The 12,331-nt window shown below is 35.0% G+C and overlaps 1 protein-coding gene across 1 annotated transcript in view; it reads left to right on the top strand.

Annotated features, from left to right (window-relative positions):
* The first annotated feature begins 32 nt into the window (after positions 1–32).
* Positions 33–12,331, top strand: part of LOC117409632 (transmembrane protein 232) — a 34,223-nt gene continuing 21,924 nt past the window's right edge. The window contains exons 1-10 of the mRNA XM_059021317.1: positions 33–196; positions 1,127–1,296; positions 1,814–1,925; positions 2,959–3,064; positions 3,716–3,873; positions 4,507–4,606; positions 6,908–7,038; positions 8,269–8,438; positions 8,786–8,912; positions 9,753–9,951. Of these exons, the coding sequence (XP_058877300.1) occupies positions 1,160–1,296; positions 1,814–1,925; positions 2,959–3,064; positions 3,716–3,873; positions 4,507–4,606; positions 6,908–7,038; positions 8,269–8,438; positions 8,786–8,912; positions 9,753–9,951 (1,240 nt within the window). The 5' untranslated portion in view covers positions 33–196; positions 1,127–1,159. The remainder of the gene's footprint in view (positions 197–1,126; positions 1,297–1,813; positions 1,926–2,958; positions 3,065–3,715; positions 3,874–4,506; positions 4,607–6,907; positions 7,039–8,268; positions 8,439–8,785; positions 8,913–9,752; positions 9,952–12,331) is intronic.

Here is a 12,331-nt window from a genome sequence, read left to right as displayed (position 1 = left end):
AATTTCAAGATATAAGTTCTTTTAACTTTTTCTCAGATACTCCTATATTTATAAAGTGAGTGCAGTTACCCCCAACCCCCGTGAAAACGAATATATCATGATGATGAGATGATGTCATGTTGACAGTAAGATCTTTTGACAAAGGCGTGACTTCAACCGCTTCCCTAGCAACCACCCAGGAACCAGAAACTTTCAGGTATGAAGAATATAACACAGACAGATGCATGTAGAATTAACTTTATATAGATCATTAGCAATAATGTTACGTTGTTTTCTTAAAACATTGCTGTAATAAGCATAACTACTATACAAATCTATAAATCTGTATACGTTTTACGTAAATATATAGTTTAAAATGGTTATGGGCTACACATGTATCTATTTTATGACAACAATCCTATAGTTTTTTGACAGTAATGCATATTTTATTGTTTTTTTTTTTAAAAAGAAAAATCTGTATGTTTTTCCACCTTAAGTGCTAACCATGAACTAGCATGTTCGAAAAGTACACTGCAAAGAATAGGTTATTTCTTAATGTTATGTAGCCCTTCAGTTACTTCACAGTCTCTCTCGTTCACGTGCACATTGCACGTGAACAGTTTTTATTTTCCTAAAAATTGCAATTTTCAACAGATGGTCTTGCTTAATACTTTAACACAGACTTTCTTTTTAACATGCCAGTACTGAAATTCAATGTTGGATATTTTTTTACGGATACACTTCACTTTTAGCGAAAGCATTTTATATGCACTTGCTGTAGGCTGTACGGTATCTACTCTTTATCCCGATGTACATTAGCAGTCTAAGCACCTGTCGTATTATATACAGAGTAAATACTGTTGATCCAAAAGGCCTTTTCATGTAATATGTTATGATGTTGCAGTCACTGGTTCTGATTTTAATCATTTGTTCCCCTATAGCTGGCTTATCAGTTAATATTATGCCTTCATCAGGCCCTCATTCTTTGTGGTACAAGAGTGGACATTACACCACTAATGCAAATCCACTAATGCGAATCTGGTGCAATATACATACTGTATATCCAGTAGACTTACCTGTGGCAAGGCAGAAAACGGGCAAAAAACAAAAAAGGTGTTTATAAGCTCTCTGTCTCATTATTTTGCAGAAATTCTTGTCAGAGGTGATTTTCCAAAAAAAGATGCCAATTGTCAAAATTCCAGTTGTTCACAGATTTGGGATTGGTTCACAAGGTCAGCAGTTAGAGCTGCAAAAAAGGATTTTTAAAAAGGCTCAAGAAATTGAAGACGTCAACAAAGAAAAGGATGCCGTGCAGAGGTATAAAGTGTTTACAACTCCTTTCTGCATAAACAACTTATGAATCGTAGCATCACCTGTGTGACTTTAGATGGCTCTTTATTTAAGGAATATCCTACTTACTTGTAATCCTTTTAAAATCCATGTAATTTGCTACAGAACCACCATTAACAGCTACCTAAAAAGATACAAGGTTTGGTCATCAAAGCAGCCCTTTTGTTGTGCCAATGACAGCACTCCAGTGGTTAAAAACATTACTTCATTAAAGTGTCATCAATAACATCACTGTCCAATAGGCTTACCTACTGTCCTGGTTTTTGAGGTTGATTGCCTAGGACTAAAATATATTGGGTTTTATGCATAACTTAATAATACATTCACAGTGCTCTTCGGTAGAAAGGAAATGCAAGGCTATCCCTGTATATCTGGAACACACCGTTTTCTATATGATGAGAGATTTCCATTCCTCAAGCAAAGCAACTGCCTTAATGACAAGTGATTTTAATTTTTTTAAATAAAGATATTTCTTCTCATTTAGAAACCCGTTTGAAATCACAGAAGAGTTTATCCAGTATTTTAACAATGCAAAGGAGCCTGCTGAGCAGGAATACTTTGTGGACCTGGCCAGAAAAATACTCAACCGCACCAAGGTAATTATGAGGCAATAAGAGACACACGATGTACTTGTAATAAGTGTGACATACGGACAGATTTCTCCATTTATCTTCAGGTACATACTACCATATTCAGAACTAACACTTGTGTTAGCGATCATTTAAAGTGATTAAAGCTAACAAAATCATTCCAGTAATTTTCCACGCCATCCACGTCATGCACTTTATAAGTCATAAATGTGCAGGTTGAAAGAAATTATGTTTTATCAAATATGAATTTTATTTTAAAACATGATACTGTATCTGGTACTACACTAAGGTAAATACATCTCTTTGTGAGCCTTGCATTTAGATTGTTACTTTCATGTCCATTTCATGAGGACAGTGATATTGTCCCGACCCCTTCAGCCCCTTCTTTCCTGTCAGTAACCAACAAGCTGCTTTTCTAATGACTGACATTTGCAGCCCGTAAATTGCTTGACCCTGAAAACAAACTGCTGAGGTGAAATGACTTAGGTAAGTGCAAGTGTAACAAGGTCCCTGGCAGGCAAGGCAAGCAAGCTGATAGTCAGTTTTTCACAGTACAGTAGTACCAGGTGTCATGTTTTAAAATGAAAATACATGTTTGTGATGTCATATGTTATAAAAGTTTACCATGGTAAATGGATAATAAAGCATACTGAAAGCATGGTAAACCACAGATGAGCATTGTGAAGCCTAGAGAAGTATGGTAAAGCATATTTAAAAACATGGCAAATCCTGATTAATACGAAGTATAGCCATGGGAAAAGCATAGGAAAACTGCAAAATTACTGTGCACATTTTTATAAGGGATGACCATTATGCTGTCAAGAATGTCTGAACCAAGTTTTATCACAACTGTACAGGGTTTTTTTCAGGATATATTAAAAAATGTAGATGTAAATGTAAAACACAGAGGCATGACCAGCAGTATTACACATGTCATCATTAGCCGTAAAATGTTTGTATATTATTTTGTCCACTTTGGTAAATTAAACACTACTGTAAGTCAACAGGATTTATGGTTTTTTAAAATGCTCTTTTATAGCGTAGAGCTGGGTTGAGTTCACTCGGTTCAGGAAATCATGTTGACCTACCGCTAGCCTGGTCAGAGCTATTGTTACTGGCACTATGCAGAGGTAAAATACAAGAAGGTATGTATTTACTGTTCCAGGTACTCAATTTACCTTTTGATCAGATTTGCCATTGAAGATTTGAGCTGTGAAGAAGAATAGTTTAATTAGAATTTTAAAACCTGTAAATTTGTCTTTAACAAAGTTCTGATAACTGATTTGAAATGTAATACATATAAAGTAAAACAAGTGATGTTAAAGGGAATTACATAATCTTAATTGTCCTAATATTTAATTTCTTATCTGTTTAATATCCTATGTGTGTTTTTAATCCATCTCTGTTGTTGCTTCTGCCTCTATTGCATTTTTGCCATGCATATTAATTATTCCAGCAAGCATTGCTCCTGAAAAAGCTCCCCAAAGCTGATTGTGGGGAAGTGAGGTGGGGAAGCATTTGAATGTTGCACAGTGCACTATGCAGCAGTTAAAAAATACTGTAAATATTAGAAAAAACGTAGATGATATAAAGTGTTCCTTAAACAAGAACATATCATGTTTTGGATTCAATAGGCAAGTATTATTAACATAAGCAGTGACGGCTAATTCCAGCGTGCTAACAGAAGTTGGAACTTTAAATACAATTCAAATACTGTAAAACCAGCAATTTTGTCATGAAAATCATTAAAATAGTTGTTTTACAAATACTTTTTAATTTTGTTTGTTTCTGTTTAGAATCGTTAGATGTTCTTCTAGTTTCTGTGGACCATGCTCCATTTAACCCAGAGCAACTGCCAGTCCTTTTCTACATAGCAGAGTCCATTTTATACTGGGTATGCAGTGACACTGTGCACAAACCCTACCTGTACACCTGTGAAGTTAAGATGCTAAAGGTGAGTTACTTTTTGGTGTTGGATATTGGCAAAGCCTATAAAGAAAAGGTTTCTTTTTTTTTTTTTCAAGAAATAAGGCTACATATTTTTTGTGCCCACTAGATGTCATTGTTATGTTATAAAGACTAAGGAGATCGGCTATATGGTTTCTACTTGTTACAGGCTTATTTCTTGTTACAGATTGATTTATTGTATTATTTATTTGATCTCATTAAGATTTGTGTGTATGTGTGTATGTGTTTTAAATAATTTATAGGAACTGGCTGAATTATATGTATAAATCTTTTTAACTATTTTTAAAATGTACAGTAGGTCTAATAATAGTGCTTTATTAGATTGTTTTATTAAGTGTATATCTCATAAACCATTTAAGCTGACAACTTCAAATTTTTAGTGTTATGGAAACTCTGCAGACAAAATGTAACAACATCCTTCACATTGACCTGTGACCTAAGATGGTGGCCACAGTGTGTGATTCCCTAGGTCAAGTTCCATCATGGGACGTAACCCTTTCCTGACAGATTTCTGTTCACAAACTATTTTTTTGATGATTGAGGTACGTTTTTGGAATTTGTTGCTGTAGTTTTTGCATCGCTGTATTATTTCATCAATAATTTTCCCATTTTTCAATAGCTTGGATTTCTTGTCTTTTTGAGACTCTTTGTATTTCATCTCTCTGGGCACCTGGAAGAATATAAGAAGAATAAATCAAGCATTAAAAAATACTTGCAAGGTATGATAATGACATGTTTGCACATGCAGTACACTGTTCCTACAGGTTCTACAGCTATCACCATATATTTCATTATGATAACGTGCTTAGTCTAGTTTGGAAATAAAAAAGCAGGGTTACCATACAATGTTTTATCAACTTGCTAGACCCTTACAAACATTCAAAAATGTAATCTCTTCTACATTTTCCCCCCAAATGTCACCCATCCATGCAAACTGAATACAACCCTCTAAAAAATAAAATAACCTCCACAGACAATATTTGTCAAAAGTTGGGTCGCAATTATGCAGGGAAATCATTTTTAATTAATAAGGATCTGAGTGCCATGTTTTTAAAAATAAGATTTGCATTGCCTTCTGGCTTTCGCCCGTCTTTTTTTCGCCACTCAGCCTGGCAGTTAACCCTTGACCTGCTATTCAAAATACGGCTATACTAACATCTTTGCTACTTGAATAGTTGTTAAAATACAGTTAGCACTAACGAGCTTTTGCCTGTTAATAGTAAACACAATGAATATTCAATGACTACTTCTTAATGATTACTTCTTAATGATAGATGTTCCTGGTATGTAGCATACCCTAGATTAACTTTAGGCAGACTCCTGTGCTGATCTAAGTATTTGATGATATTAACCTATTAATCCCGAAGGAGAAAAGAGACAAAAATGAAATGAAGTATATTTCTACTACTCTATTAAGAATGGTACGTCATTCTTACATGATTCTGGTGGTTTCAGGCTTCACTGTGCCATTGTTTTAGCAACAAAAACAAAGACTTATTGACAGTATGTTACATGATAATATGTCATGATACAGCTCAAACTGTGCAAATGATGTCTCTTAGAATAAGATACACCCAAGTGATTGGTTGATTTTTCAGTCGTGATTGATAAGCGAATACAATGACTGTTGTGTGTCTTTAATTGTATTCGATATGTCATCTTGTGCAAAGTGAAGTTGTTCTGGCTGCTCAAACTGTAAAATGATGTCTCTTATATAATTAGAGATACCCTGCATACAATGTAATGACTTATTTTAAAACACAAAAAAGATTGTACTCTACAACATTAAACTTTAACGTGTTTCAACTTGAATTGTGCCTTGTGTTCTGTGCACACAGGTTAGGATGTACTGCTGTCCTTATGCCATACGTATGAACCTGTTTCATTTTTCATCAGATTTCAGCGAGACAGCAGTAGAATGTAGTGTGGAGTAGTGGTTAGGGCTCTGGACTCTTGACCGGAGGGTTGTGGGTTCAATCCCCAGTGGGGGACACTGCTGTTGTACCCTTGAGCAAGGTACTTTACCTAGATTGCTCCAGTAAAAACCCAACTGTATAAATGGGTAATTGTATGTAAAAATAATGTGATATCTGTATAATGTGAAATAATGTATAATGTGATATCTTGTAACAATTGTAAGTCGCCCTGGATAAGGGCGTCTGCTAAGAAATAAATAATAATAGTTTCAATTTTTTTTTGCTAATTTTAAATGTACACAGCCTCAACCAAAATGATGCACCAATCGTATCCACCTTGAGGTCATCAGACATTAGCTTTTTTGTTTTACTCTTAAATAATTATTTATAAGAAAGATACTGGAATCTTTAAAACTATATGTAACATTTTTGGATAATGTGTTGAAGATATAGTAAGATAAAGTTATTGAAATAAAAATAATCCTAGAGTACATATACAGTGTTTACAAGTTTTTCAGATACTTCAATAAGATAAAAAAACAAAACATGGTTGTCCTTGAGAAAGGCAAATGTTTGGTCTGCAATAAGCTACTGCTGCTGCTATGTATTAATTTTGATATTAAATTAGTCCAGCTACTCCTGCCCTGCAAAGAGTTATTACTGCCAACACATTCTTAATAAGATTCCAAATAAAATATAAATTTGATAATTCCAATCTGAGGACTTTGCATGGAACATATTTTGAAGGTAATGTAAGTTGGTGCAACATCATCGATCCTGTCCTATTAATTAGTTAAAAGTAACTCTAACCATTTTTAGGACATGTATATTTCTTTTTAATGTCCTGTTTGAATGAACAAAAATCTGTTTGTCCATAGAGAAATATCTAGTTATTATAACTATGGATTCTCTCTAATATGGAATTGCATCATGGTCTAAATATGATGACACGAATGTCATTTGAACTAGATATAAACATCCCAGCGGTAGTGCTGGCACACCCTCATTGTAAGGGATCTGCGTAGCTGCTACTACAGAAAGAACTGAGGTATATGATTTTACAGTAAGTCAATGTATAAATAAGATTTATGTTTCTGTTTTTAGCTCTGGTGGAATGTGAGCCTTGTTATCAGCCCTTTCCAAACGTCCTTTTTGATGTGCAATTCATAATAAAGTCAGGAGAAATCATCTGTGGCTCAGGCACATTTGTTAATGCCCAGGGCACAGCATTACCGGTAGGCAGTCTATTGTTTTCTTTTTGGCTGTCACTAAATTAGATGCTTAAAGGAGATGTCCTCTTACAAAGTGCTGCTTTTGACAAGTTATTAGTTTTTAACTTGTGTCAGGTAAAGAATACAGTCCAATTAACTTTTTAATTACAAAAATTAGGCTAATTAAGTGTTACTTCACAGCACATGCAGACTATTCAGACTCTTTTCACACTTTAATTACAAGAAAGTAATTTGGTCTAACGAATAATTGTTTTCCACGTCATTCAAAAATAATGCTGTTTTTGCACTTACAATAGGACCATTTACAGAATATATTGTATGTGCAAATTACCTTATCAATCAAATAGACTAGTCACGTCAGCAAAAGAATAAAGGAGATTTTAAAATGACCCACATACAAGACTTTAATTTGGTGGCAGATCTGACCTGTGCAGACCATTTGTAATGACTATTCTTAAAATGTTTTATTAATCCAGTCAGAAAGTGTCCCCCATTTCATTTAATCCCTAACCTTTTAAAAAATATTCTACACAAGAGAAATACTTAATGAACTCTGAGTTTTGTATTATAATGGGCTGCTAGGGGCAAAAATCTGAGAGCTTCTTGTTTCACATCCCATTGTTCTCTGTGATCTGCTGCATAACTAAAAAAGGGGCCATACAGTAGATCTGATTTGAAAAATGTCTTTGTATGATGTTTTTCAGACAATTTAATGGACTGATTTTTTAATTATTTTTAATGAGATATTCAAATGAATCTACCCATTTAGTACCAAATTAATCACATCAAAACACATGCTGTATTTATGTAATGTGATACATTACATTTAAACAACTTTTGTGGTTAAGAAAATTAGAGTAAATTATTATAACAATATAGTTAAAGAGAACATTTAAATAACAGGTAGATGCCAGTTAAAAATGCTAACAAAAAAATTACAAAGTAGCCTATCCTCAAATGAGGACAATGGCTCTCAATGGGTTAAATCTACAATAATAGAATGAACACAGAAATATGAACATTATTCTTTAAAAAGGTCACCCTTAAATAAATAATTGATACTGTGTTTTGTAAACTGAGAGGGTATAAAGTTTTCCTTTAAAGACCAAATCCGTCTTTGGTAGACTGCACTGGACACAACAAGGTTAATAATGGGCTAATTAACAATGTGATGTGATGTAATAGAGCTAAACCCGGATAACGTGTCTATTTAAATGTGGATCTCCATTTTAGTCCTCTGCAGGTTCACACCCCTCAGACACCGGTGAATCTGGCCACGGCATTAATCAAATACTTTGGCATTCCCTTCTCACCTGGTACTGTGTGCAAAACAACATTCACCAGCTTAACCAAGTTCTACAGCATCTACTACTCCTTCGAGAGGAGCTTCATCATAAAAACTGGTATGTAACGGCTGGTTCTTCCTACTGCAAATAAACCTTTCCTTTTTAATGTTAATCACATTTAGGCAGGCTACTGCAGTTAAATAGAAAACTTAATTATGTGTTTCTTGCCAACAAGCATAAGCTCATTTATCTCACAGTAACTCCACACAGTACATTTGATCTGATAAAAATAAAACTTAAGTGGGTCAACATCCATTTTATAATATGCTATTTACTATTTCTGCCTACTATGTACTGTGTATCTTAGCATGCAGCATAATGACATTAAGAAGGTAAAATGAAGGTGTTCTCAGAATATCATTACGTTATATATTGCTATATTAAGTATTTATAATGGTCACTAGGGTTGATTCTGTGTTGGGATTGCTGGTGTTGGGGGAAGCTGCCAAATCGAACATGCAGTGCCTTCATGTTTTACTGGACCTTTCCTTGGAACTCGTAGCACAGAGACCAGACTCTCTTCAAAAACAGGTAATGGTTGGCACCACAGCTGATGATTTCATTCTAATCTTGTCCAACGAGAGTCGGGTTATAAAGTCACTTCGCCACTTTGCACTGCTGCTCTGGATAAAACATCCTGAATTCTGCTAATCTTTAATGTTCTCAATGATGGAATCCCTCTCCAAGATGATTAAGCAGTTGGTGCAATTACACTAAGGCCAAGTTCTATTGCTTTGAGTTTTTTTCACTGATGAATTTCTAAATTACTGCACCCTGTTAAAATGATATACCTCCTACATGTTCTGAGCATTTAAATGCTTACCTGTTAAATATCCAATGATACCATTCTGTTGTTTCTGATAGATCATTACGCACTTCCAAGCTAATGTCCTTTTTCCACCACTTGGTCTGCTTATCAAAAGGTTATTAAGCGCTGAATTTCTCAAGTTAGTCACAGCTGCTTTCTGTGTGGCAACTGTGAGTTAATAATTGGAAAACTTCAGAAATTACTGCGGCGCACCCCTCGTTTTTCAAACCACCTCACTCCAGACTCTCTAGTCCAGTATAAAAGTGTTTTGCAATAGAACATTTCTGACAAACACACTGTTTCAGTGAGAAGACATTACTAGAGCACACTCCAAGTGAACCCCAGTAGTCATTTTTATATGGCCTCATTACAGTTCCGGAAGCCGTCCTCAGCCTGACCACTTGCTGCCTGCACTTGTGTGACAGCCTACCAGGGGTTTCTAGCATTTACCATCCAGTAATTGTCCAGTAATTCCATAATGGTCTTAGAATTTGAAAGCTGCAGCAATGCATACACACTCCACAATACAGACTGTACACAAATACTTTGTTTTGTAATTTCAGGAAAAGGAATCCATAGGTGGTTTATCTTCCTGTCCCTGTCAGTTGGCACACATCTATTCCACTGTATTAGCAGACATCTGTCTGCATGGGTGCAACTCAGAAATACAAAAAACTGCTCTGGTTGGTGTAAACCAATTTTCAGGACAAAAACATTTGAATGAAGCTGGATTACTTTGCCTTCTAAAGACAAGGACTCAATGTAAGTCTTAAAAAAAACTGACCATTGTTTGTTATGCATTAATATGGATCTATTGTTGAACCTTTAAAAAAAAAAAAAAAAAAAAAAAAAAAAATTGTACAGTTAAAGTATTTAGTGTTTCTATGTGTATGTGCTAGTACTGCTTGGGCATTTGTAAGACTCATTGGCATAATGGGGTAAAAGTTTTTTTCTAATAATTTATCAGCTTTGGTGTCTGTGTTATACAGTATTAATTTAATCATACTTTATCACACAATTTAATCATAAATGCTCAGGTGATTCATGCATAACGTTTAACCCACTCTTCTAGTGTGTGTAAGTGGTAAACAAAAAAAATATATATATATATATATATATATATATAAAAAACTTCATCCACTCTGGTTCTTTGCCCCTTTAAAAATAGTCCTAGGACACAGAAATGGAGGTTTTTTAAAGCGCTCTTGCGCTATTTTAATAAACACAAAAACCAAAATAAACAAAACAAACACCTAGCTCTTTTCTTGAGCACTAACTAAACACAAAACAGGAACCTAAACTATCTTGCAGGACGGCCAATTAAACAAAATATTCAAACAAAACAAAACCACGCAGGTTTACACTACCTTTTCTTTTCCTACGCTTGTGCACACTAACAAGCAAGCTCTCCACACAGCAGCCCCAAACACACTGGCTGCTTTCTTTAAATACCCTGCACCTGGCTCTAATTTACAATGATAGCCAGGTGCAGGGGATCATTACTAATTAAACAATTTACAAAATTAAACAATTAAATTCAACCAATGTGCATTTGCATATTGATTTCATGCAGGGAGGATATTAACCCCCTCCCTGCTATCTTACTATATATACTGTGTGTATATATATATATATATATATATATATATATATATATATATATATATATATATATATATATATATCCGTTTAAGAAAAATCTGGGATTTATCGAGTTCCATTATCAAATTAAAAGTAAACAATAGCAATAAGAATGGTATTTCAATATCTGTAAAGTATAGTTTTTGCTTTTCTCTTTGGCAGTACAGACAGCTAATTAAAGGGATTATAGGGAATAGGTCTTCTCTTAAAGGAGTTCTAACCAAGCTTTAAGCCCTAGCAGCAATATCAGCATGCTCTTTGTAAGAAGATATTTTTTCAAGTACAACACTGAAACTGAGTTACAGCACCAGAAGTAATTTCATACACGAAGAACAGCTGCACGTTCCAAATAGAGTCAAAGAACAAGCAAAGAACCAACAGCAGAAGACATGGGGGCAGGGCCAGATTAACCCCTCACCGGGCCCTAGGCAAGCATACACATGCGGGCCCCCTACCCCTGAACAAACAGCCACACACACATATACATACAAACACACACACACACACACACAAACACACACCTCTATATACATTGTAGCCTTTATAACTAGCACTCCACCCTTTTACAACAGGTATAATTCTCAGTTTTAAGGTATTATGTACGACTGAATGAATCTGACAGAAAATTAAACAGTAGGGGGTGTGCTAAATACATTTCAGAATAAAACCGGAAAAATCTGAAGCCTACTTTAAATCCTGTAGCACAGCTCGATAATGACTTTTTCTGATTTACTGAATATAAAGGCAACAGTTCAAACAAACAAGGACCACCATATGAAGTTGAAAAAGGGGATATATAGAAGGGTTCTCAAACTTCTGTTCACTAACGGTAGCTCCACAATAGTCCACTAAAATAAATAGTAAAAAATAAACCTACCTGTACATTTTTGTGTAGTCGAATACGTTACAGTTTACTGCACGCAAAATCGGCTGGGTTTTGACTCGCTTCATTAAAGACCATGCCCTTTTCTCCAGAGCAGAGAAATCGCCAGTGTTTTGTATGGTTACTTTGATCAAGGGTTTCATGTATTGAGCAACGCAGGAGGCTTAACGTACTGTATCTAGAAAATCAGTGGTGTTAAATGTGCTGTTTTATTTTGCAACAGAATTAGTTTGGTCTTGTTTACAATATTTATTGCAAACTGCAGCAGAACTCAATGGCAATGCTTGAGAACACAGCGGGGCTCGGGCACAGAAATGTCACAAGTGCAGATCAAGCTTTGAAAAATTGCATCGGCACAGGCATGGAATCATGCGGGGATACAGAATTCTATGGGGTAGAGACATCTGAACAATTTGTTTTTGAGATACATGCCTCGGTTTGATTGTCAGTGAGTGAAGTTTTTTCCAGTTTAGGCGCAAAGCTGTATATGTAAAAAAACAAAACAAAAAAAAAACACATAACTGTTTTGAGGCCCCCCTTGAGTTCGTGCCCTAGGCACATGCCTAGTTTGCCTATGTGTTAAAGTTCTGGGAATAGATGTGAAAACCTTGGTTAGCA

The sequence above is a fragment of the Acipenser ruthenus genome, chromosome 1, assembly GCF_902713425.1.
Source record: "Acipenser ruthenus chromosome 1, fAciRut3.2 maternal haplotype, whole genome shotgun sequence".
Classification (NCBI taxonomy): domain Eukaryota; kingdom Metazoa; phylum Chordata; class Actinopteri; order Acipenseriformes; family Acipenseridae; genus Acipenser; species Acipenser ruthenus.
Note: the sequence above shows the minus strand (reverse complement) of the source record. Positions and strands in the feature narration are given on the sequence as shown.